The sequence below is a fragment of the Hipposideros armiger genome, unplaced genomic scaffold, assembly GCF_001890085.2.
Source record: "Hipposideros armiger isolate ML-2016 unplaced genomic scaffold, ASM189008v1 scaffold_92, whole genome shotgun sequence".
NCBI classification, from domain to species: Eukaryota; Metazoa; Chordata; class Mammalia; order Chiroptera; family Hipposideridae; genus Hipposideros; species Hipposideros armiger.
In genome coordinates, this window is record NW_017731442.1 from 2,499,606 (window position 1) to 2,527,373 (window position 27,768).

The window sequence follows — 27,768 nt, forward strand, 5'->3', positions numbered from 1 at the left end:
GGTTAAGAGTTGGCTTGGGATGCCAGCTCTGAGCAGCAGGGCCCCGGTTCAGATCCCACATGAGGGCCAGTGACGCTGCGCCCTCTACAGCTAAGGTGGTGAACAACAGCTTGACCTGGAGCTGGGCTGCCGTGAGTCGCCAGCGACAGCGTAGGCTGCAGTGGGGCTGGCCGGCAGTTGGTGTGAGCTTTCGTGAGCTGCTGTGAGCCGCCGTCCAGTGGCTGGCGACTGATCTGCCTCAGCCGGGAAGAACACAATGATAATACCAACATGGGTCAGTGAAGCGACGTCCTCCACAACTAGATTAAAGAACAAAAGGACAGCAACTTATCTGTTCCCCTCCTCCAATTCCCCAATAAAATCTTAAAAAAAAAAAAAAAGTTACATGTAGTTTTTCTACTGTGCAGGGAGTCCGCGCTCCTAAGTCCCTCATTGTTCAAGGGTCAACTGTATATAGTAAACACCCAAAAAACAAGATGAGAAAATAAAGTTCACACAAATAAGCATTCTGAAGATCAGTGAAAAGACCTTAGTTATATCTACATATGTTTATACCTAGATTGTGTTGGACTATTAAATTTCAGAACTTAAATTGAGAGTAAGTCATCAGAAGTAGAAAACAGGTATTTTAAAACTTTAAAGATTACTCAAAAACTCAAAAACTTCATGAAATGCAAAAACTCACATTTCAGAAAAATAGTGGTATTTTTGAAGAGGATCTTTCCAAAACTAAAATAATTTTTCCCCTGCAAAGATAAAGGAAAGATAATTAGCATCAGGTCACTTTAATTCCCAAGGCAGAGTATAATTGGTATAAAAATCTAAATTTATGAAATGTTCAAGTTAGTTTTCTTAACAAAAACGGCATCAATAGCATTCCTTTTAGTAAAATTCAACCAGATTCAAACTGCAGGATTTGAAACTTGGTACATTTTTTTCCCACAGGCCACGAGGCAAGGACAGTAGAAGGAAGGCTGCTAGAAGTCTCAATTTAACTTAAATCTTCATGGAAGATACTCCTTAATCAGTTCATCTCCTTTACTCACTAATCACTGTCCAAAATAACCTATCATTTCTTCAAATAAACTATGCTATGAGCAGATAGCCAGATTTAACTTATTTTAGTAACAAGTAAATACCTAAAATTGAGGACCTGAAGATCTTCCCCAAATGAACGAAAGCTATAATGCTTGCCATATAAAAGCCCAAACAAGATTTGGATATTATAACCAGTGAGCAGGACAGGATGAAACAAAAAGGCCATCGTGGTTTTAATAAAACTAATAAGGCTTTTCAGCATTTCCTGCCTTCATCTGATTTTTGTCTGCCCACAGGACTATAACTCTTACCCAGACAAAGTTTAAAAGGGGGGAAGGGGGCAGAAAGGGTAAACCACTCTAGTTAACTGCCCAAAGGAAAGGCTAGCCTTACCATATCAAATTTTAGAATACTATTTCTTCCATTTTAGCCATTCTCGCATTCGAAAAATTTTTTTAAATGCTTAGACTTCCTAATCACGCAGCAAAGCTTAAGAATCATTTCAAAGTTCAAACGAAATCATACAACTTTCTAAGTAGAATTATCCAGTAACAAAAAAAAGTGCAGAGGGAAAAGAAAGACGCCTATTTACATATCCCTCTTATCCAACCCTGAGTCACTGGATTCTGTGCAACTTCAGCTGGAAGAAGAACCACTCTCCACTCATACACCAAGTTTACACGTCTCAGTCAGGAACTGAAAGTTCTCCGACTTTTCTAAGAAACCGTTCCTCCAACACTCCTCTGCGCTCCTGAAGTTGTCCTAACATTTCCGCTAATCTACCCACAAGAACTTCACGGCTTTCCACTCGAGAGATGGGTCCCTGTTAACCAGCAACACAGACGCTCCCGGAGATCCCACCCCTTTGGAAACGGACTTTTGCGGAACCTTCATGGACTCCTTGGGCCGCCGTAGCCCCACCCCTTGCTCCTCTGGGCTCAGTTGCTTCGGGAACACTCACCGACGGCATCGGAATGTGCCACTTGGATCGGTCGGCTGCAGCGACGGGTGCCGGTCCTACACCAAAGAGCGGCAATGGGGACGGATGAGCCCCCAAAAGAAGAAGAAGAACAGGCAGCACCTGAAGCCACGCAGCCGCCGCCATCTTCACAGCCATGGAGTGTCTGCCGAAAGCATTTCGCCTTCTTCCGGTTCGTCCCGCCCTCTTCCGGCTCTGCTCTCGGGGAGGGGGCCGGATCTCCCGAGTCCTCAAAACCTCGCGAGGCTTGTTTGTTTTGCGACTCAGCGGCCCCTCCTTCCGGTAGATGTCACTGCTTAGTGTGAGGCTTTAGACCTACTACGCAGGCGTCGTCTCGTCGTAACCTGGTCACCTTGGAGAGTTAGGAACATCGCCAAAAGCCACCTCTGCCTCGGTCGGCTCTTCTCTCTCCCAGCCCTTAGGTTTGGGGACCAGGCGATTACCTATGAGTATGTAGTGTTTGGCTCTCTCTTCCTTCCGTTCACTCCAGCCACTTATAGCCCTTCCAAGTCAAAGTTAGACTACGGGACTGAAAGTCTGGGAAGTCCGTAGTCTGGCTGGCTGTTTGGCGTTGAGTAGTGAGTTCTCGGTTTCCGGGGGTATTTAAGCAAAGAATGGAATTTGGTGGTGGTGCAGACGAAGCGATTCCTAAACTGGATGATGTAATAGATAACCTCTTTAAAAAGCCACTTCTAGCCCTGAAAAGTATGATGCTATCGTAGAGTTTGACCGGAGAACATAAACCTCCAGCAAAGACTCGGCCGGCCCTTTCCACTCAAAGCTAAAAACGGAGGGGGGCGGGGGGAGTGTATCAGATTTACATATATATGGCGTTACTGTCACTGAGCTAGACCTGCAGAAGCTTCGCCCAAACCGGGCAGGCCATCTCGATACTTCCTGATTCTCACGCTCCTGAGTTTTCATCCTCTACGGCTCTTTGCGTACACGCACCGCTGCAAAGACAGTTTCGGTTCCAAACCAAAGCGGTTCCTTATCAGCCAGTCATCACCAAGAACAATATGCGAAATAAATCCCGATAGAAACACTTGTTTGGGCCTGGAAACCCAGAAACAAGAGTCGATTTGTCTCCTTAAAGACCTGAAGGGGACTTCCCATTTCCGAGAAACCTGAAGGTGATGAAGTGGTGGTGGTAACTTAGAAGCCTGGCCTGCTCGCGTTTTGAAAAGATCGCACGGGACCTTGGCCTGAGAGCTGGGAGCCTGTGAAGTGACTGGTAAGCCATGGAAGCAGCCAAAAAGGAGGAAATCAGGTAAAGGCTCAGTGGTCCTGCAGGTTGTGGCATTGAAGGTTTTATCGAATGTTTGATTGCACTTCTTATTTGCATAGTTTTTATATTTATGCACATAATCCTTATCGTTTTTTCCCCTCAGTTCCCCAGGTGTTAGTTCATATTAATAGCCAAACCCTCATAAAATACTTTCAGGATGGTTAACAAAATTGGAAAAGTTGTGATCAGAACTCTAACACATGAATTTCAGGCACGTTGCTTACCAAGTTCAGCTATACCCACCTCTTCCCATATCATTCCAGAGTTTAGTCTTCAAAGCTGGCAAGAGAAGACTGCAAATTTCTTTAATCTGTACACACTTGATTAAAAGAAACAGCGACAAAGACTGAGTCAATGAAGGATTTGATTGCCTTTGTAGTATGACTGAGTGTATCTGTCTGGGGTTGTTTTCATAGTATTTTGAAATTGGTGTTCAGTGGTAGCTTCCTAAATAATCATGGACATACTGACCACAGCTGCATTCAGCCACACCTCTGCATGAAAGCCAATGTTTTTTTCTTATACTCTAGTCGTTTTAATGGGCATGTGTTAAGTACATAATCTCAAGTAGCAATATACATACATCTTGTTCATGGTTTATTCCAAAAACAGCTATTTTGGAAAGTTGGTCTTAAAAAACATATCTCGGTTGTCAGCATCTTCTTTTTTTTTTTTTAATTAGCTTCAGGTGTACAAAAACAATGTAATAGTTAGACATTTACACCCCTCACAGTGATAACCCCCTTCCCCAAGCTACTACCCCTCTGACCTCATATATAGCTATTACAATTCCATTGACTCAATTCCCTATGCTGTACTCCACATTCTGTGACTATATATAGATATAGATATAGATATATAGATATATAAAATTTGACATTCAATATTATTCAGCTTCAGCTTTAGGTGTACAGCACAGTGGTCAGGCATCTACACCGTCCATGAAGCGGTCTCCCTAATAAGACAAGTGCCCATCTAATACCCTACAAAATCTTTATAATATTGATTGTATTCCCCAAACTGTCTTTCATATCCCCGTGTCAATATTGTGGCTACCAATTTGTGCTTTCTAATCCCTTCACCTTCCTCATCCCTACCCCCCTTCCATTTAGCAACCATCAATTTTTTCTCTATGTCTCAGACTATTTCTGTTTAGTTTGCTCATTTATTTTGTTCTTTAGATCCCACATATAAGTGAGATCACATGGTATTTGTCTTTCTCTGTCTGACTTATTTCACTTAGCATCTTCTTAAATAGCTAACAGTATTTCTTCTACACCTGTTTCTATTCTTATTCTGGCACCTTGCACATACCTATATTATAGCATTTGTCAGGTTGATTTGTGATTGTTGGTTAAGCTCTCACAGAAATCTTGAACACAGTCCTTCATATCTTGCTCAGGGCCCAGCACTCAGTAAGAATATTCTGAAAATATATTGTTGAATAAATAAGTGGGTGGGTTGTTTTTGTTTGTTTGATTTGAGTTTTTGTTTACTTTTGCTCCTTCCGATTTTACTGTTGTAGTCATAGTCTTCACTCATTTTAAAAGAATCCTTACTCATAAGTGACAGTGCCGTTTTTCCATTGCTCAGAGTAATCCCAGAACTTGATGTTTTGTTGTTTACCTTGGATGATTTACAAAAGGATCTTATTCTGCAGCACACGTTATTATGTTATGTTATGACCATGACACAATTTTGCATTGCAGAGATTTACTTCCCATGTTCATACCATAGTTAGAGAAGGTACAAAAATTGGATTCACAAACCCTATGTGAATTAACTTTCTTAAAATGTCTGTTTATTTAGTGTTGAAGATGAAGCTGTGGATAACGACGTTTTCAAAAACTGCAGCAAGATTGCTTTCTATAGGTAAAGAGTGGAAATGTATTACCTAGATCAAAATGTTTCTAACAGTATTTCAAAACTGATGTTTAATAAATTTTTGAGATCTCATAGGCTTTCAAGGAAAAAGTCAATTAGGAAATTCAGTGATTAAGGAATTTATCAGATAGAAGACATTCTCCTTTAACTTTATACACTTATTCTGTATTATTTAAATTTTTCAGTAAACAGGCATTTTATTTTAAAAGTCAAAGTATTTTTAAACTAATATTAAAATTTTATGTCTTTGAAGAGATAATATGTTTACATGTTTCAAAAATTAATAATATAAAAAGATGTACATTGAAAGTATTATTTCTATTCCTTTCCCATTTCTGCCCAATTAGACATCTTGTCCTTGTAACCAGATTTAGTAATTTCTGTTAATCCTTCCAGTACTTCTTTTTGTGACTACAAATATTCTTATATCACTACCTTTCTTACACCAGTAGCTTTTTGTGTGCTTCTTTTTTTCTTTTTTTTTTCTGCTTCATAGTTTATTCTGAAGCGCTCCGCATGAGTATATGGAGATTGTCCTCCCTTTTTACAGCTACAGAGTATTCCATTGGGTAGATAGAATTTATTCAGTTTTTCTCATACTCCTAGACTTTTGAGTCATTTTCAATCTTTTGCTATAATAGCACTGCCACAATGATAAGCTATACATATGTCATTTCCTACACATGCAAGCATATTTATAGGATGAATTTCCAGAAGTGGGATTACTGGGTCAAAGAGTAAATATATTTGAAATTTTAACTATGACCAGATATCTCTCCATAGGGATTCTATTATTTTTTTACTTCCATCACCACTATATAAGATTGCAAGATTGCCTATTTCCCCAGAGCCTTATGTGATCCTGAAATTGAAATCACTAAAAATTGTATCATATATTACAACTTTCTAATTTATTCACACTGCTCTAGAGGAAGAAAATCATATCATTTTCATTCTGAACAAGTACCTTAGAGGGAATTCTTTAGTGAAGTCCTGGTCACCTTGTTAAACCACTAGATTATATTGGATTTCCACTAGAATTTATTAAGTTTCTATTACAGTGTACATGTCATGGAAAGAGGGAATAAAATTAACAAGCTAATAACTGTCATCTATGAAAACTGCCCCATCTTCTCAGTAAAGGGACAAAATACCATCCTTGAGCAATGTTATGTTGAACAATTTTATTAGTATTTTTCTTATTAGTACTAATTTCATTAGCACTTTATTAACAAAGTACTACTGTTAGTACTTTATTAGAATACTGTCTGTGCTGAATTCATTTACTATCATAGGAAATTTTAATGACTTCCCCATGATAATATAGTCTATTGGATGCTGACAGTCACAAATAATTCTGAGGCATCTGTATACTTCCTATCTGTAGGCGTCAGAAACAGCAGCTGTCCAAGAAGTCCACCTATCGGGCATTACTAGACTCAGTCACAACAGACAAAGATAGCACCAAGTTCCAAATCATCAATGAAGCAACTAAGGTGAGACAGAAGTATTTTCTACAGAGAATTGTTTGTTTCTATGTTTATTTGAGTTGAATGATTAAATTTCCACAAAGGCTAATTAAAACTGTGTATGCTCTAAAAATAAACTTTGTTAGAGAAGTAATGTAATCTTTTTGTGTCTATACTGATATTAACTTAAAAATAATATGAATATCAACTACAGATTGCATGTGTATCAGATGCTTCCTAGATGTTTTACAAATGTCATTTCCTTTTAGTTTTCATATGTTGTATTAGCTCCAATTTTCAGATAAGGAAATTGAAGTCTAAAAAGTCACTTGCTCAAAGTCACAGCCAGTAATCAGTATCTTTTACTAGTTACAGCTGGTAACCAGAATTTTCACTTGCATCTTTTGACTCTATCAAGCAGCCATACTCTGTCACTATTACACAGCATACAGTTGAGCATGCAGCCTGAGCATGGTACAGATCCAGTGAATGTCTAAACCTTAAAATGTGGGTGGGCCAGGGGAGCAAGGGACTATGTAGTTGAAAAACCTAAGTCACAAATGTTCCATCTCCTGAGCTGCTTCACTAGCGGATCACTATAGTTATTGCATACTGAAAAGATTAGAGCAGTACTATATCCTAAGTTCTTTTTTTCACCTGTCGTCACCAAACTACTGGGCTATACACATGGGCCAGTCATAGAGGAAGTGCTGTGGGCTGAGCTAGGAGGTATGGCTCTGCCCAAGTACCTGATGCTCCCGACCTGACCCTCACTTCCAGATCCTCCCCCATCTTTGAAAGACATCCTGAGCGTCTAAGGCAGCGGTTCTCGACCTTTCACAGGGGTCGCCTAAGACCATCGGAAAACATATTTTTGATGGTCTTAGGAACCGAGACACCGCTCCTCTATCCGTCTCCAGGCCCACATGCAGATACACCCACATACGAGTACCCGGCGACCCCTGTGAAAGGGTCATTCGACCCCCAAAGGGGTCGTGACCCACAGGTTGAGAACCGCTGGTCTAAGGCCTCCCAGACCAATCTGGCTTAATTGGTAATTCATGTAACTGAAAGACATAGTTAGAACCGTGTGGTCTAGGTCCCTAATAGCTTGAACAGTAACTCCACCAACTCACTACCAAATCCCAGTTCTGGGAAGCAGACTGAGAAAATATCCCCACTTTCACTGCAAAGCTATGAGAGCTCTCCTTGTGACTACCGTAGCTCTGGCCCTGCAGTGCTGCACTGAGAGATCTCCTCAGAGAAAACAGCACAAAAACTACCCCACAACATCAGGGATTTCTCTATAGCATTTGTAAGGCCTTTAACTTAGCAAAGGATCCCAACTTTATTCTCAGACAGAAGGAGCAATTACACAGTGAGGTAGGCTACCTCCCTTGTGAAGTTTTAGAGAGATTAGCTTATTTCGTAGGTGTGGAATTTTCTAACAGCCTTCTTGCCCGAATTCAAAATAGAGGCTAGAATCATATCAACAGTTCTATGTTCCCTATCCCTGTTCCCTGTCCCCAACTTCTGGTTATTTAAGGATGTACTTATGGTGACAGTACATTTAGTTCACCTCTCAACTACACAGATGGGATGGTTAGTCTTTCTCCAAAACTTAGTGCTGCTGCTTATATCACACATTTTTTTTTCTGGAGGAATTTGCCTCATTTGAGCTCTCAATTCATGGTAACCATGAAGTCATAGGTCCTCTACTGCTGGTCCAAGTCTTCCAAACTATACATCCTTTTGTAGACTAGTTTCACAGCTGTTCATAGGAAAACATGGGGTAGCACTAAATATTTTTACCTAGAGAGCCACCTGCCATTTGCTTGTGGTATAATAGCCTGACACCCAACCAAACCTCTGTATTCAGGATCAGTAGAAGCAGTTGACTCCAGGAAATGCAAGGAGTCCACCAGTGACCTTCCAGGAGTCATCAGGCCTGCTACCAGATGTCAGGTGCCTTTCCCGTCTCATTTTTTCTGTCATTTGCTCATTTTCCTTCTTGTCCCCAGTGTGTCTAACTCTAGAGAGTTGTTTGTAGCTGTTCCATGGTCAAGGCAAGAATCCCTTTGCATCCTTGGGGAGGCTTAGTATATTGAGCACCACCTGAATGATCCAGTGTCATGACAACACATGCTAAGGCAACGCAAATAAGGCAAAAGGCCTCTGCATACTAGTGTGGGCCAACATGCAGATTCTCAGTGCAGCCTGATACCAGTGTAGTGAGTGGTAGATCCCCACATATGGCTTTTTACAAGACTATAGATCAGCTTTCCTGCACACACCTGTCTGGATCCTGAAATTGTGAGGGATAATGCTGTTCAGATCAGATGCCAGAAACAGAGCCCACCAGATCTGGATGCCTTCAAAGGAAAAGAAGCCACAGTCCAGGGGGACCTATGGGATCTCAGCACAAGACAGCACATGGCCCAGAATGGAGCTGAGGGGCCCAACAAGCAAGGGCAAGTTACCCAGGATGTCAGCAACATGGCTCTCAAGACCGAGAACTTTGAGGACCCCTTGGAACGGACTCCATTTTCAGGTATTGGAAATATCAGGGCTGCTTAGGGAATCTGCATACTCTGATCTCAGGCAAATACATGCAAATGTATATGTTTTGGGAGGTCACCCTGAAATTCTGAGCTGAACTCCATTTTAATGACCTCCTAGTCACTTGGACTTGAGGTGACTATTAGGGACTTACAATTTCATGTCCTCTGTCAGTTTGATAGGGACAACAAAGTTCCAGACTAATCGCTAAAGGTCTGAACCTTGTCTCCCACTCAGTGCATAGTCAAGGAGCCTCCAATAGAGGTGGTTTCTGGGATTGGTGTTTCCCAGGTGATTTCACAATAGGATATGGTATGGGTGTGGTCGGGAGATTTAAAACAAGCTGCATACATCCACCTATTCAGAATGACAGCTTTTTATTTCAGGTTCAGAGAGACAAGCCCCGAGTCTAAGAAGATCCTAATCAGTTCACAGCTGCAGTTCTCAGATTTCACTGATGAGGCAGATTCTGACAAACCCAGCACCCTTGGTGCCTGCCTGCCTCCCACCATTAAAACCCTTAAAGCAGTAACTTTGTTGGCAAGCTCTGTTGTTAATTTTTTAAAACTTTTTTCCCAATCTGCCTCTTAATAAGCAACCAGGAAACAGAACCAAGCTTCATTCAACATTCTTAGTCAGTTCAGGTTACCATAACAAAATACCATAGACTGGCGCCTTAAACAACAGAGATCTATTATATTTCTCACAGTTCTGGAGTCTGGGAAGTCCAAAATCTCGGTGTCTGGTGAGGACCCTCTTCCTGGCTTATAAACTTCCATCTTCCTACTGTATATTCACATGGTGGAGAGAGAGCTAACTCTCTGGTCTCTTCTTGTAAGGGCACTAATCCCATCATGACTCCACCGTCATGACCGCATCTAAACCTAATCACCTCCCAAAGGCCCCCTCTCCAAAACCATCACACTGAGGGTTAGGGCTTCAACACGTGAATTTGGGGGGTTAATAATTCAGTCTGTAGCAAACATATTGTTCCCTCGGACACAGTAATTTTACAATACAAGCTCAAGTGTTGCCCTAAGTGTCATCTCCAGGCCATGCTCTGAACATCTAGGCTTTGAAGAAAAGCTGGTTGCAAGTTCAGATGTGTACATTTTCTCACATAGGGTCCCAGTGTAGTAGTCTTGTCTATTTCTTACGATAGAATAACAGGTAGATATTTGATAAAGAAGCTTCTAGAAGAAAATGTAAAAAGAAAGGAGCTATCAGTAAAGTGTTGATTGCTTTTTTAGAACTGTTTTTTTTTTTCAGCTATTATCAATTTTTTACCTTCAGTGAAAATTTGACCTGGATTCAGAAACAGAGAAAATCTAGTCTTGTGACATCAGAGCAGAGGAATTTATGCTGTCTTCTGAATCTAGCTAAAAAAAACACAGGCCTGTCTTTGGCATGCTTTATATTGCTAATTTTGATGCTTTCTCATGACCATTTGGTAATATATTTACTTTCTTTTGCAGCCTGTTTGCAGGTTTTCAACAGAGACAACACTTCTAGCAGCTTCTCTAAAGGTGTGGCGAAATCTCTGAGCATCTCCATGAAGTTAACTCTTGCCTCTTCATCTAAGCCTGATAAAAATGAGACTTTGCCCAACCAGCTACCTCCTCAGTGGATGAGGCACAACTACCATTTGTTAGCCAATATTATTTCTGCAGAAATGCCAGGAACAGGCATTGAATTTGGAAACTAGCCAAACAATCAGAAGCACACCTGGACAGGCTAATTGTCTAGGGGGAATGGGCTAATGTCCAGCATGAACTTGCCAACATTTGCCATAGAGAATCAGTGCTTGCAATAAACCGACTGACTGCAACTGTGGAAGAGGAAGTTGGTGGCCTACAGCAATAGCAATTTAATGAACTCTTAGACCATTCTCTGAATCCTAGAAGGTTTTGATCAACAGCTAGAAGAGGTCATTGCTTGCTCTTCTAGGCCTTTTAGCTTAACTGTTCCTCATAGAAGAGAGACCTGCTGCTGGAGGAAAAGCAAGATCTACCCATCAGGGAGAACTTGATGGGGTCATAATTTCCCTTCTTAATACCCACTGCCATTTAAATATGTTTTCTAGGGCTGCTTGTTAACTCAGTCAGTCTACACTAGTTGTGATTCCCAGTTGTAGATGAACAAAAAGTTTTGTTTTAATATAATTGTGATCAATCCACTGCTTGAATACATAGACAAGAGTGTTTCTACCACTATGATTTTTACAACCTATCTGATATTTTTGCTTATGTGGCCAAAAATCTAAACTTATGGATGACAAACTACCAGGTTTTGTATTGAGTATGGGAGAAATAAGATAACAAAAGGGAATTAATACTCTTTCTCAGACTATGAGAGGTAAGCCTCTGAATAAAGGTTTATGAAAAACCAAGTAGAGACTTGTGGTACTAAAAGGAACCTCCAAAATGTATTTCTTTCTCTGAGGATTTATGTATCTCATCATCTCCGTGTAGGGATATTTATACATCTTAAATATTTTTAAGGCAGTAAAACCCATGCTGTCTCACCACATTTAAAATATTTAGTTATATGTTTCTTCATTTATTTTATATGATCCACCTTGCAATTTGAGTGTAACTGCTACTATTATCTAAATATTAACACTAAATAATTCTTAGTTTAAGTGATCTAACTTCTGTAACTTACCTTCTTAACATTTTTTCATTGTCATCACTAATAGTAGGAAGAGAATGGATAATTTATTTATGTATTATTGTTTAATAAATGTCCAAACAGTTCCCTAGAGAAGAACAGGACTATCTAAAAGTTCCTAATGTTTTAGATAGAAGAATATAACATTCATTTTCAGACTTTTTGACAGAGCAAGGCTTTTGTGGAATAATTGGGCAATGGCTGGCAGTTAAGAAGCCCAGAGAAGTGGTTTATGAACTGTCATCCACAAAGCCCCGAGGATTCCGTGGAAGTGTCTCAGGGCTCAATGCAGGGAGAGAAGGCAGGGCTTAAAGGTGGGGGCTGTGAGCCACTCCCCACTATCTTCAACCCGAGTAGCTTTACTGATTGGACTTCTGAGTCTGCTCCTATTAAAAAAATTTTTTTTAAGCCACTAAAAACACGAGCCAGACCATAGGAGCAAATGTATACTAAGGTCTAAGAAAATTTTGTACTTAAAACATGAAGCTATGTTGTTAATAAGAGATCAGAATGAATCTAGATATTGACCTTGAAAAAAGGTTATCTATTGGAAAAATGTGTTTGCTTAATTAAGTTAAAATCACAACAGAATGGGGCTTTGACTCTGATTTGTGTTTGGTTGCATAAGGTCATTATGTTAACGGCAGGGTTTTTGCTACCTCCTTTCATATAGTTAGGATTCCTTTCTGGAATGCAATCTCAAGAACAGAACGTATACAGACCAGTCTTTGTTTTAAAAAAATTTTTTTTTAAGAAAGCTGTTTTACTAAAAATGGGAGGATCTCTGAGTATATAAACTAGATGCAATTTGTTAATTATATATAGACAGACAACCTCGGTACACTCTGCTTAGCATGTTCTTGCCCATTTTTGCCTACCCATAGTCCCTGCTCAAGTCCCTTCCTCCAGGGAGATGCCCCAGAACCCCTCTCCTTATAGTCATCATTAATATTCCCCTTCCTTGTTCTCCCATAGCACTGCCGTTGTCCTTCTATCTCAACATAAAATGCTTTGTTTACTATGTATGTGTTTTGTCCCCTCTAAATTGCAATCCCCTTAAGACTTGAGCCATCCTTTCTATTCATAGCAAACAGCACATCCCAATATTAGATGCCAAATAAATGTTAGTTGAATTGAATTTGAGAGAGCAATGGAAATCTATGTCTAATTTGGAACAGAATACATAATCTAACAGGATTTCAGCTTTATATTTGGACACATTTTCAAATTTAGAATTCTGATGGCACACTTTGAGTGATTCAAATATAAAAAACATTAAACATGTAAGCAATGATTACAGTATGATTTGGGGTGGGGGAAAGGGGAGATGTTGGTCAAAGAGTACAGACCTCCAACTTTAAGAGGAATAACTTCTGGAAGTCTAATGAGCAACATAGTGATTATAGTTAATAATACTCTTATATACTTGAAAGTTGCTAAGAGAGATCTTAAATGTTCTCTCCACAAAAAGGAAATGACAATTATGAGACATGAAGGTGTTAGCTAATGCAATGGTGATTATCATTTTGCAGTATGTAAGTGTATCAAATCAACACATTGTATACCTTAAACTTAGACAATGTTATATACCAATTATATTTCAATAAAACTGGGAAAAATAATTATAGTATGATCACTACTACATCATAACCCTGTCTTAAGAATGTCTGTAAAAGCAACATGACCACTGCACTATTTACCAGATCACTCTTCAGTGTCATGTCACTGTTTAAGTGTGCCCTGATTACTTTTCTATATTCCCAAAAGCAGGGTTCCAGTAACATCGTTTTTTTGGTGCTGCTTTGCTTTGACATTCTTCCTACTTCCTGTTCCTTGTACCACATTGCTCTAGACTATGTCACAGCCTACCCAGCTTAGCCTTTTATTTAACAGACCCTATAGTAACACTAGATGTACCCAGTTTAACCAGAATTTGGCATCACACTTGAAGAATTTGCAATCAACTAGTGTGGCATGGCACACTAGTTGAAAACCACGCCATACACTATTTCTCTGATCTAGATATCTCGTTTTGTAAGCTAAACCCAGCCATTTCTACTCTCTTAGGTTTTGTTGTTTTGTGTCTTATTTTTCAAATTCTGTATTCTCTTTATAATTCTATGATGCTTCCATCTCCCATTGTAGGCAGAATTTTAACTCCGTTTCCCAACCTCTTGAGAAAGTTCTTCAGGCCACATACCCAAGTGTATTGGAAGTACCTTGATTTTAGCAGCAAGCCTTATTCATCTACACTAAAGAACCCCAATGACTACCATTTTACTGTCTGTTCTGTTCTATGGCTTATTACCCTTCATCTTTCATTCAGACAGAATCCAGCTACTCTATAGTTTTAACACCAAACTCTTATTCTCAAGATATCTGTAGTTTATCAGAGATGCAATGGTCATATGTCCCAATTTTCAAAGAGCAGTTTCAGTTTATAGCTGTCATCCAATATCATTAATAGAGACCCCTGTCACTCTTAAAGGTCCTGATCTGGACAATTATATGTCTGCCTAACCATAGAACACATAGGTGTTTCTTGTCTCTACCACAGGTATAGCTAAGCAAGTACATACAGAGGGTGCCAAAATAATGTATACACATTTTAAGAAAGGAAAACTGTATTAAAATCATAATACTTAATATGTACTGATAACAAAAGATTAATACAAGTCACGTTTGACTTCTGCAATTACAAGAGGTGCTCAAAATGGTTACCATCAGCATCCAAACACTTCTGATGACGGCAAACTATTGCTTGAGCAACATTGACCAAAGTGTCCACTTGTATACATTTTTTGACACCCCTGGTATGTAAATTGGATAGCTTTTTTTCTTCATGACTGCCATTATTCCCCAGTTTGCTTGGCCTGTAAAAATTTAAATAGTTTTCTAATTATTGTCATTTGACTGTAGAACTGACCATCACTGAGATAACCTGTGGAAACTAATCTCATATGTCTGTTCCCAGGTTCCTCTTTTGGCTGAAGTTTATGGTATAGAGGGAAATATTTTCAGGCTTAAAATCAATGAAGAAACTCCTCTGAAGCCCAGGTATGAAGTCCCCGATGTCCTCACAAGTAAGCCAAGCACTGTAAGGTAAGCCAAGGATCAAGATATCTTGAATGTGCCCTCAATATGTTATTTTATCACACCTTGAGTAGATTTGTATGAACCTCATATTTAGTCTGTTCAAAGCTTCAGTCATTTGCAGAGTTAGTTTCCATTTTGATGTTATCCATTCTGTTTTCATCCACTGTTTGACTCATCCATCAGCACTTATTAATGGGGAGAGCCAGAGCTTTTGATCCCTGTTCTCCTTCTCACAAAGAAAACGGTTTATTAACCATACTTTCGGGAACAAGTAGAAGGAGAGCTATTTAATTTATTCTCTCAGATTAGCAGCAGGGCTCCAGAGATCTATCTAATACACTAGCCAAACTCCCATGCTCTCAGTACTTTATACAGTTAGAGTGACTCACTTTTAATTATGGGTAGTCTCAGAAGTCTAACGTGTAATTTGATTTAGAATCAGAGATCATTTAATCATCAGTATTTAGGTGAAAAAAAATCTTTGAGGATTAAAACATTTTTTATGTACCTGCAGAATCTATATCACTTCTCAACACATTTTCCTGTGATATTTCAACCTGGTTCTCTGCCTATTGATTTCTGTTATTTTTTTTCATATTATTTCACTAAGGGAATATAAGATTATGCCAGGTGCTTTAATTTTTATTGCATCATTATCACTGTTTTATACAGATTTTTTTCAATGAAAAATAAATTGCATTATTTCCATGAAAATAAAAGATCAATAGATTATAAGGAGAAATTAATTCAGTTATGGTAGAACCATCATAAATTTAAAATATATTTATTTACTGAGCTGCTACTACATGTCAGGAATTTAGGAAACGAATTAAAAAGAGACTGTTCTCAAGGCTTTGCAGTTTGGCAAATGAGTGTATATATACATATACATATATCACCTCTTGGTCACAATATATTACTTTTTACTATCCTGGAGGATTCACTTATTAATAGATCATTTAACATTTTTACATCTGTGTTTATAAGTAAAATTAGTCTGTAGTTTTCCTTTTTTCAGTGCTATCTTTTCTGTGTTTTGAAGTCAAGGTGATATTAACTTTGTGTAATAAATGCAATATATTAGTTCTGCTTCTGTTCCAATCTCTTTCTAGAGGGCTTTTGGCTATTGAAGTAGCTAGAAATCTAAAAGAAAAACTATTACACATTTCTCCATTTCGCAGACTTCCATGTAGCTAGTTTCTGATTTCCTTCAGTTTCCACCAATCAGATGCACTTACAGGTATCTTGATTTCAGAACTGAGCTTCCCATTTTGCTGGTATGGATTTGGCAGCTGTAGAATGGCTCTAGAGCCACACTAGTTAGGGCAATGGTTTCCTGATCTCTAGATGATAGCTAAGGTGGCATTATCCTGGAGCCCAGCAGTTGCCACAGCTACTTCTAATTACCCAACTTCCTGATTCTAGCTGAGATGGAAGTTGCATTGGCCATACAGTTATGCAGTATTGTTCTTGGGGTCATCACCGAACACCCACACAGGAAGCTGCTACCTCAGCCCTTCCCATGATGTTGTAAGTTCCTAACTCCCCCACATTAAGTGATTTACTTTCTGCTTAAAATAGCCAATTGTATCTGTTATCTACAGTTGAGTCTTGGTTGATATAGTCATTGGTTTCAGAAGTGAGTACAGGCAACAGATCCTCATGGATGGGAATATGTGGGTGGTTAGCTGATCTAGTTGGATTTGAAGGCAGTGAGGACCTGATTATCATTAGAGGATGAGATATTAGTGTTATGGGCTGAACTGTATCCCCCCAACCCCCGCCTGTCACACTTATGTGCTGAAGCCCTAACCCCTTGTAAATCAGAGTATGACTGTATTTAGAGATAGGGACTTTAAAGAGATAATTGGGTTAAAATGGGGCTATTAGGGTGGGTTAAGCCAATGTGACCGGTGTCCTGTAAGAAGAGGAGATTAGGACACATAACACAGACAGAGGGATGACCATGTGAGGGCAAAGCAAGAAGATGGCCATTTGCGCCAAGGAGAGGTCTCAGAAGAAACCAAAACTGCTGGTATTTGATTTGGACTTCCAGCCTCCAGAATTGTGAGAAAATAAATTTCTGTTGTTTAAGCCACCCAGTCTGTGGTATTTTATTATGGCAGCCCTAGCAAACTAATACCACTGGTAATAAACCATGGCATTCCATGGCAAAGTTACTTAAATTACTACCTGTGGACAACTGAAATAAAGTGCCTATTGAAAGCATGGCTCTGGCAGACCAATGGGTGGAACCACAGCACAGCATGATTGTGATACAGAATTCAAAATTCTGTGGCCTGGCTGCTATGAAGAACCTAAAGAAAACAGCAGTCTCAGGGCTTTAAATTCTTAGCTGAAGGCATTGTCAGAAACCTCATAGGTTTCTCTGATAGTCCTAAAAAATCTCTTAATATCTGTTTTAACTACAAGGACTTTTCCTTGTAGCTGAAAATTAGATAACAGAGTTTAATATTATAGTTTGCTGAATCAGGCCGTAAGTTGAATTCACAATCTCATCAGATCTGTGAATTTAGGGCATTAACTGGGAAAAGGTAGAACTCCTCAAAATTGAAATAGCAATATTTGGGAAGATTCTGATAACTCTGAGTACAACTTTAAAATTCCACTGAGCCTCCCACTCCAACAGAAGCATCTCTTTCTCCTGTGTCTGATGAAGTTGATCCTACCTTGCTTGCTTGGACACCCTGTGTTGACCTCACCTAAGATATACCATGTAAGGGGATTCCAGTGCTCCTGTGTCTCACCTCCACTACCGTTCACTGCCTCCACACCCACTATAAGATCAGAATCAGAGTTCAACATGCCTTGGGAGCCAGTTATACCCAAACTCAGGGGAAGAAGGCTTGCATCCTTAAAGAGTTATAAGACTGTATATTGGTAAAAACCTGGGAAGTATGCATGGAAGTGATTTCTGGGGGATTCCTGGACCAGAAGGAAGGCACATAATTTTAGGATCACACTCAACTTATTAACATAATCTGTGTACCAGAGAGTCTAGATGTGATAGGCTAGCTTGGAAAGCTGAGAGGGGCTCTAATTATTTGCTTGGTTAACTGTTTTCTGTATTCAGCTATGGACTCTGCTGAATGAAGCTGAGATACCAGAAATTCCTTGGCACAGTGTAGAAGAAATGATCCATAGACTTAGGGATATAAAGATGTTGAAGTTGATATGCAACCAGTTCATCTAGCCCAGCAGTTCTCAACCTGTGGGTTGCGACCTCTTTGGGGGTCGAATGACCCTTTCACAGGGGTCGCCTAAGACCATCGGAAAACACATATTTTCGATGGTCTTAGGAACCGAGACACCGCTCCTCTATCCGTCTCCATGCTTCAAGACAAAATTTTGTTTATTTGTAATTAGAAATAAATATTTCACAATATATAATTACATATTAGTTTTGTGATTAATCACTATGCTTTAATTATGTTCAATTTGTAACAATGAAAATACATCCTGCATATCAGATATTTACATTACGATTCATAACAGTAGCAAAATTACAGTGATAGAGTAGCAACGAAAATAATTTTATGGTTGGGGGTCACCACAACATGAGGAACTGTATTAAAGGGTCACGGCATTAGGAAGGTTGAGATCCACTGATCCAGAAGATACTCTCTTCATTGAGAAATACATTTGTGAGGGAACACTTGGAAAGCACTGTAGTGAGTGAACATCTTTTGCAAGCTAGCAATAATGGTGGGGAATGATGCCATTGAAATGGGCTCCCTGTTTTCAGTAGAGATGATGAGACTCCAGGTGGCAGAGTCAAAGTAGCAGTATTTAGTTAGAGACAAGGTGGACATGTTTCTACAATGTGCAGCAGGGCCTCTGGTACTCAAAATGATTGAACTCTCAGCACAGTGAGCAATATATTGAGGAGTCCATTAGGCTGAAATAGATGGATTAAAGTCCTACTTGATGAAATAATCAAAAGAATTCTATTTAGATTTGATGAACAGTGAGACACAACCTCCAAACTCCAGACAGAGTTAGTTTCCAGAACCTAAGCATCTTGCTTGAGGGGGAGACCTGGAATCCACGGAGAAGGACTTTTTAAGGATATAATAAGAACACAAACTATCCCTCCTGACATTTCCCAAAAAGGTCTGTGACCATTACCATGGAGATTATGCACCAGAGAAAGAACTATCTAGACCTGTGAGAGATTTTTATTGCCTCTGAGCGTACGTAATTCCCGGGGATCCAAAACACTCTAACAGTCTATCTTGAATAGACTGTCATATTGGGGCTGATAGGAGTCAGGTGATAAACAAAAGTTTGGCCTGGTTCCATCTCACTGTGGACTCAGTGGGTCAATAACTCAAGCTGTGTTATTTCCTCAGTTTCTGAGTATGGTTGGAATGAGAAAGAAAAGAAAAGGGTTTAGATTCTATGCACCAAAGTGTTACTAGACTTTCCAGACCAAGGTAATGATGATGACAGTTAACATTTATTGAATGCTTATTATGAGCCAGGCATGTGCCAAGTGTGCTTAACATGTGTGATCTCATTTAATTGTCTCAAAAGGCTCTATTTGTTCTTGCTTTTTTATTTCCACTTTCCAGATGAGGAGACCAAGAACTACAAAGATTGATTAACTTCCAAAGTTATACATCTAGTTTGTGGTAGAGCTAAGATCAATCCAAGCTCTCTGACACCAAAGCTTATGCTTTCAATTATGTCTTGTCTATGCCATGTCACATGAATGAATATTTATTTACTAATTAATTAATTAATTTGAATTGAAAATCACATTCAGCCATGTAAACCTGTAGCAATTTAGTTTTCTCTTTCCTCTTTATTTTCTAGGCTGCTTTCATGCTCTGGGGATACAGGCAGTTTGGTACTAGCAGATGGAAAAGGAAATCTTAAGTGTCATATCACAGCAAACCCATTCAAGGTTGACTTGGTGTCTGAAGAAGAGGTTGTGATGAACATAAACTTGCTAGGCCAATTATACTTTGAGCATCTGCAGGTTCCTCTCAAGCAAAGGTATTTTTGCACATTACTTGACACATAAAGAACTTAAGCCTGATTGTGAATACCAGTTGCCTAAATAGATGATATATCACCATAGAAAATTTGTTTGCCTTATTTGCTGGAATATTAGAAATTTTGTCTTTTCACCTGTGCAGGTGAATGCAGGCCTGATAACAAGAATGATTCCCAGACTTCTGCAAATGTGACACTCTTAACACATCCTGTGTGTTTGATTGATGGCATTCTCTACCCTCTGCACCCTTCTAAAAAACACTCTGTTGATTTGATAAATATTAATGTATACTAACATCTTCAGAATTTCTCTTTACCCCCTTACAATAACATGAGTTACCCTAGACTTGTCTATGAAAAACACATGGTAAATATAAAGACACATATAATTAAAAGTAGAGAGGGAGAAAGATAATACCATCTAACACTAATCAAAAGAAAATGAAAGTTATATTAATTTCAGAAAGAGCAGACTTCAAACAGGGAAAGTTATCAGGGATAAAAAAAGAGCATTACATACTGACAAAGGGGTCAGTTCTCTGAGAAGAGATAACAATCCTTAATGTGCATGTGCCTAATGATGGAGCATTAAAATACATGAGGCATAACTGATAGAACTGCAAGAAGAAATAGGTGGCTCCACTATTATAATTAGAGACCTTAACAACTTTCTATCAGAAATGGACAAACCCAGAAGAGAGACAATAAGGACGTAGTTGAATTCAACAGCACCATCAATCAACTGCATATAATTGACATCTGTCGACTTCTTCACCCAACAACAGTAGGGTACACATTCTTCTCAAGCTCGTATGGAACATTCACCAAGACCATACTTTGGGTCATAAAACGTACCTTTACAAACTTAAAAAGGGAATGTTCCATGTTCATTGATAGGGAGACCCAATATTATTATCAAAATGTCAGTTCTTCCCAACTTGATCTACAGATTTGATGCAATTCCAATCAAAATCCCAGCAAGTTGTTTTGTGGATATTAGCAAACTGACTCTATGGTTTATGTGGAGAGGTAGAAGACCCAGAATACGAACTCTGTTGAAGGAGAAGAACAAAGGTGGAGGACTGATACTGTGCTGCATCAAGACTTACTATAAAGCTACTGCAGTCAAGACAGTGTGGCATTGAGTGTTTGAACAGACAAATAGATTGATGGAACAAAAGAGAGAGCCCATAAATACATCCACATAAATATAGTGAACTCATCTTTGACAAAGGAGTAAAGGCAATAAAATGAAGCAAAGATATTATTTTCTATAAATGGTCTGGAATGACTGGACATCCACATGCAAAAAAATGAACCTAGACACAGACTATACCCTTCACAAAAATTAACTCTAAATGGATCTTAGACCTAAATGTGAAATGAAAAACTGTAAAACTTCCAGAAGATAACATAGAAAACCTAGATGACCTTGGGTATGGTGATGATTTTTTTTTTCATGCAGGAGTCGAACCAGCGACCTTGCTGTTAAGAGTGCACACTCTATCTACAGATCCATCCAGGTGGCAGCTCAGCTCAAGGTGCCCAGTTCAGTCCCAGCCGTGGATGGGCTTAGCCCGCCATCGAACAGACAATCTTGTCATTAGGAGCACATGCTCACACCAGCTGAGCCTTGGCAGCTTAGCAGCAGCTCAGCTCGGGCAAACCTCACTAGCCCATGTGGGAATCGAACCAGTGACTCTGTTGCTCAGAGCTTGTGCTCTTAAGCAAACTCTTAACCAACTGAGCCACTCACCTGGCCCTGGTGATGATTCTTTAGATACACCACCAAAGGCATGATCTATGAAAGAAGTAATTGATAAATTGGGCTTCATTGGGGGCCAGCCGAGTAGCCCAGTTGGTTAAGAGTTAGCTTAAGAGTTCAAGCTCTGAGCAACAGGGCCACCGGTTCAATTCCCACATGGGCCAGCGATGCTGCGCCTGAGCTGAGCTACCGCTGAGCTGCTGCCAGCAGGTGGCAGGATGGCTCAACTGGTGACAGCACGTGCTCCAAACAACAAGATTGCCTGTTCAATGGGCTATGCCCGCCTGCAACTGAGACTGAACTTGGCACCTTCAGCTGAGCTGCCACCCGGATGGCTCAGTGGATAGAGCGTGTGCTCTTAACAACAAGGCTGCCAGGGGGCCAGCCGAGTGGCTCAGTTGGTTAAGAGTTGGCTTAAGAGTGCAAGCTCTAAGCAACAGGGCCTCCAGTTCGATTCCCACATGGGCCAGTGACGCTGTGCCTGAGCAGAGCTGTCGCTGAGCTGCCATCAGGTGGCAGGATGGCTCAGCTGGTGTAACAACAAGATTGCTTGTTCGATGGTGGGCTATGCCCATCCGCAACTAAGACTGAACTCGGCACCTTAAGCTGAGCTGCCATCGGGATGGCTCAGTGGATGGAGTGTGCACTCTTAACAACAAGGCTGCTGGTTCAACTCCCGCATGGGATGGTGGCTATACCCACCCACAACTAAGATTGAGCTCAGCACTTGAGCTGAGCTGCCACCCGAATGGCTGTGGATAAAGCGTGACTCTTAACAACAAGGCTCCTGGTTCCACTCCCGCATGGGATGGTGGCTACACCCACCCGTAACTAAGATTGAACACAGCACCTTGAGCTTAGAGGCCACGAGCTGCAGGCAGCCAGATGGCGACTGGCGCCCTCCACAATGAAGACTGAAGAACAACAACATGGCTGGTCCCCCTCCCCAAATCCCCAATAAAATATTTAAAAACAACAGTAACAAGGCTGCTGGTTCGACTCCCACATGGGATGGTGGCTACGCCCACCTGCAACTAAGATTCAACACAGCACCTTGATTGAGCTTAGAGGCCATGAGCTGCCAACTGGCAGCCAGATGGCAACTGGTGCCCTCCACAACTAAGACTGAAGAACAACAACTTGGCTGGTCCCCTTTCTCAATTCTCCAATACTGTTTTCCCTCCCCCAATTCCCCAATTTTTTTTTTAATTGGGCTTTATTAAAATAGTGCTCTGTGATAAACAATGTCATGAAAATGAGAAAACAAGCCACAGACTGGTAGAAAATATTTTCAAAAGACACATCTGATAAAGGACTGCTATTCAAAATATACAAAGAACTCTTAAAATTCAATGATAAGAAAATAAACAATGGGCAAACTACCTGAACAGACACCTCACCAAAGAAGATGCACAGATGGGAAGTAAGTATATGAAAAGATGTTCAACATCATATATCATTAGGGAATTGCAAATTAAAACAAGGCACCACTACACATCTATTAGAATGGCCAAAATCCAAAACACTGACGACAAAATGCTTGTGAGGATGTGGAACAACAAGGAACTTACACTCATTGCTGGTGGGAATGGAAAGTGATAGTTACTTTGGATGACAGTTTCTTAAAAAAACTAAATCTACTCTTACCACACAATCCGGCAATTATGCTCCTTGGTCATTAACCAAAGAAACTGAAAACTTATGTCCACACAGAAAACCTGCACAAGGATGTTATAGCAGCTTTATTTATAATTGCCAAAATTTGGAAGCAACCAAGATGTCCTTAGTTGGTGAAAAGATAAACTGCATTACGTTCAGATGATGGAATATTATTCAGCACCTAAAAAAATTGAACTATCAAGCCATGAAAAGACATGAATGAAACTTAAACACATAGTGAAAGAAGCCAATCTGAAAAAAGCTACCTACTGTATGATTCCAACTATATGAAATTCTGGAAAAAAGGGAAACTATGGAGATAGTAAAAAGATTAGTGGTTGCCAGGGGTTAAGGTAGAGGGAGGGAGGAATAGGCAGAGCACAGAAGGTTTTTAGGGCACTGAAATTACTCTGTATGTTACTGCAATGGTAAATACAAGTCATTATACATTTGTCAAAATCCACAAAATGTACAACACCAAGAGTGAGTCCTACTCTAAACTATGGACTTTGGGTGATAATGTGTCAGTGTAGGTTCATCAAATGTAACAAATGTACCACTCAGGTGCAGGATGCTGATAGTGGGGGAGACTGTGGGGGTGTGGGGATAGTGGGTATATGGGAACTCTGCACTTTCTGCTCAGTTTTGCTGTAAACATAAAACTGTTCTAAAAAACGAATTTACTAATTTAAAAAAAATTAAAGGCACTATACCAGCTGTCTCAAATTTCACCAAAATTTTTAACATATATAAGAAATAAAAATATGTATAATATAGAAAGAACCTATACAAATCAATAAGAAAAAGAACAAGCAAATAAAAATGGGTGATACAAACTGCAGCAATGCATATTAATATGATGAATATCGAAGTTTTTAATATTGAGTAAAAAAAGCATGTCACGAAAGAATATATACAGTGTACCTCTATTTGTATAAAAGGCTTTTAAAAAGGCAAAACCAAATAATATTTGGAGATTCATACACTTGTGACAATACTATAAAAAAACAGCAAGAAAATGATTTCACACAAAATTTAGTAAAGTGGTTACCTCTGGAGGCTGGGGAGAGGAGGCAGATGCATTTGAAGAGAGGCATGCGGGAACTCCAAAGGAACAAGTCATTCCTGTTGCTTATGTTCACTGGTGGGTTCATAGTGGTTCCCTTTAGTATTACTCTTTAAACTCTGCACATACATTATGTACTTTTTTATATACATGCTGCACTTTACTACAGAAAAAAATTAATGTATGAGTATGAATAGACAATTCAAAGAAGAAGAAATAGGAATACCATTTATTGTATGAACAGGCATTCTACATCGTTAACGATAGAAATTCAAATTGAAATGCATTATCTTTTATAAAATTTAAGATTGGCAAACATTTTTTAAAAACCCATGAAGTCAAGTATTGTTAATAGGGAGAAATGAGTATTCAAATACAACTGTGGATGATAGTAAGTTAATCACAATCATTCTGGAAGGCAGTTCATTATGCTGTCTATACTAGGGTAATACTGGGTGAGGGGAGCTGTGTTCTGCCTTGCTTATATGTTTATTTAACATTATGAGCATGTATTATATTTATAATAAAAACTGATTTTTTATTTTTTTAAAGATTTTATTGGGGAATTGGGGGAGGGGGACAGTGTTGGGGAATCAGGGAAGGGGAACAGACAAGTTGTTGTTCTTCAGTCTTTGTTGTGGAGGGCGGCAGTCACCATCTGGCTTCCCATCAGCAGCTCGTGGCCTCTAAGGTCAAGGTGCTGTGTTCAGTCTTAATTATGGATGGGCGTAGCCCACCATTGAACAGGCAATCTTGTTGTTACACCAGCTGAGCCATCCTGCCACCTGTTGGCAGCTCAGCAACAGCTTAGCTCAGGCGCAGCGTCACTGGCCCATGTGGGAATCAAACCGGTGGCCCTGTTGCTCAGAGCTTGCGCTCTTAAGCCAACTCTTAACCAACTGAGCCACTCAGCCAGCCCAAAAACTGATTTTTAAAGGGTTAAGAAAATTCACATATGTCTACATTTTTATAAGAAATCAAGCTATTTGATTAATGTTCATAAATGTTCAATTTCACAAACTTATTTTTATAATGATATTTAATTAAAGGACATAATTTACAGGGTCTCAAAAGTTGAAAATGAAAATCTTTATCCTTAAACAAAATTCTGTTAGTTTTGCCATACATGAAACAACTTTATTTATATTAAAACAGAACTACCAAAGAAAATGAAGAGGATGCATCAGTTGACACCTCTCAGGTAATCTAAATTGAACAATTTGTCTTTTTTTAATCTTTTTCACCACTGTCATCAATATGTGGCATATAATGGGTTTTGCTCTTCCCTTCTTCTATGGATGTGTACTTGATGAATGCTCTACTACATATAAATGGGACCACATGTCTCTTTTGATTGCCTTATCATCTCATTGATTCTTTCATTCATTTTTCATTCGTGTATGTATTCGTTTATAAAACAAGTAATTCCTGAATACCTGCTTTGTGCCAGCCACAAAATATTATGCGAGGCAAGCAGAATCAGCAGTGAATAAAGCAATCCCAATGTGTCCTCATGAAACTTGGACTCTATTGGGAAAGATGGGCACTAAATAATTACAAGCATAAGAAGTGCTACAAAAGGGTGCTCTAGGAGACTACCACAAGGAACTTGACCAAGATGAGGGTCAGGAAAGACCTCCTAAAGGAAATAATGTTAAAGCTGAAATTGATGCATGAGGAGACAGTAATTTGTTGAGGACCTCCTATGCTAGGCACTGTTCAAGGAATTGGTGATATATCATTGAACAAATCAAATACCCCCAATATCATGGAGCTTACATTCTTCTAAGTCATGTTAACCTTTTTGGACTTTAACCTAAGAGCAAAAGAAAGCTATGCAAAGGTTTTAAGCAGCCAGAGATACATGGTTTGATTCCTGTTTTTAAAAGATTATTTTGACTGAATTATGGAGAATGGACATTCTAGAAATCTTCTGTTTATCCAAAGCCACATGCATCTTCAAATGAGCCCTGAAAGTAACTATGGCCACCAGGAATGGTGAAAAATATTTCCAGTGCAGTAAGGGCAAATGCATCTTCCTCTTGAGAGCTAGCCCACACTAAGTGTGAGAAAGAATAGTTTTTCCATTTTCAAATATGGAAGACAGAACAACTAAGACATAGCCTTACACAGTTTCGTGACAATGTGTCAAACCTCTAATTAGATACTTTAGATAGTGGTTTTGAGTCCCAGATCACTTACAAGAATCTGATGAAAGCTATGTACGATCTCTGTAGGAAAAAAAAAATTTCAAACTGTTTTGAGGGAGTTCGAAGACTCTAAAGCCCATCCATAGACCCCAGGATAATAATCCCTACATTAAGAATTCAAGTGTGATTTAAAAAAAAAAAAGGTTCACTTCTCAGAAGCTTTAATTATGAAGAAACAACCTAGAAATGGGTGAAGGGTTCATTTGTAAAAAATAAATATACCTTTCACAAACAGAATACAATTTTTCATTCTACCAGAGAATAGGAGACATTTATAAAGCTGAAAAAGTGCATAGCTCTAGATCAGAAAATTATGAACCTGAGCAGCCACCATCCCAATTGACTTCTCAAGCCAGCAGGAACATAGCTAGTAGCTTAGCTAATTAAGCAGGGGAGCAAGTGCACATCTCAGCCAAAATCTTTGCTTAGGGTCTCTCAAAACAGACCTCAGTTACTTGATTCTAAATGTTTTGCCTCACAAGTTTACAAAGGAAAAAAAGAATAAAAATATCACATATGTAAAGATGGCATTTTTCAAAGTGCTTTCACATCATTTTGTCTCCTGCAAAGATATTCATGTCAAGTGGTGTGGCAGTTCCTCAAAAAATTAAACATAGAATTACAATAGGATCTAGCTATTCCATTTATGGATATATATTTAAAAATGAAAGTAAGGACTCAGACATATTTGTATACCTATGTTCATAGCAGCATTATTCATAGGAGCCAAAAGGTAGAAGCAATCTTGCAATCCCAAGTGTCATTGACAGACGAGTGCATACACAAATGTGATACATACATACAATGGAATATAACTCAACCTTAAAAAGGCAGAAAATCCTGACACATGCTACAAAATGGATGAATCTTGAAGACGTTATACTAAGTAAAGTAAGCCAGACACAAAGGACAAACACTATATGACTCCACTTATAAGAGATATCTAAAGCAGTCACATTCACAGAGACAGGAAGTAGAATAGTGGTTGCCAGGAGATGGGGGAAGGGAGGGATGGGAGTTATTGTTTAATGGGTATAGAGGTTTAGTTTGGGAAGATGTATAA

The 27,768-nt window shown here is 39.3% G+C and overlaps 2 protein-coding genes across 10 annotated transcripts in view; one reads left to right on the top strand and one right to left on the bottom strand.

Annotated features, from left to right (window-relative positions):
- The window catches only part of TMEM87A (transmembrane protein 87A), a 43,222-nt gene extending 40,977 nt beyond the window's left edge, over window positions 1–2,245 (bottom strand). The window contains exons 1-2 of the mRNA XM_019644865.1: window positions 2,000–2,245; window positions 686–746 (exon numbers count right to left, since the gene is read on the bottom strand). Coding sequence (XP_019500410.1) covers window positions 686–746; window positions 2,000–2,155 — 217 coding nt within the window. The 5' untranslated portion in view covers window positions 2,156–2,245. The remainder of the gene's footprint in view (window positions 1–685; window positions 747–1,999) is intronic.
- Window positions 2,246–2,301: 56 nt separating this feature from the next.
- GANC (glucosidase alpha, neutral C) overlaps window positions 2,302–27,768 on the top strand; it is a 66,862-nt gene continuing 41,395 nt past the window's right edge. The window contains exons 1-8 of one of the 9 annotated variants that reach the window (XR_002124328.1): window positions 2,302–3,287; window positions 5,115–5,177; window positions 6,577–6,685; window positions 9,039–9,209; window positions 10,693–10,743; window positions 14,862–14,989; window positions 19,823–20,005; window positions 25,651–25,696. Coding sequence is in view for 8 of the 9 variants with exons in the window: in XM_019644904.1 (XP_019500449.1) it covers window positions 3,259–3,287; window positions 5,115–5,177; window positions 6,577–6,685; window positions 9,039–9,209; window positions 10,693–10,743; window positions 14,862–14,989; window positions 19,823–20,005; window positions 25,651–25,696 (780 nt within the window). In the remaining variant the exon portion in view is untranslated. Of the gene's footprint in view, window positions 3,288–5,114; window positions 5,178–6,576; window positions 6,686–8,537; window positions 8,624–8,992; window positions 9,210–10,692; window positions 10,744–14,861; window positions 14,990–19,822; window positions 20,006–25,650; window positions 25,697–27,768 lie in introns of those variants that run through there. The other 8 variants (XM_019644904.1, XM_019644905.1, XM_019644903.1 and 5 more) reach the window with 8 other exon arrangements.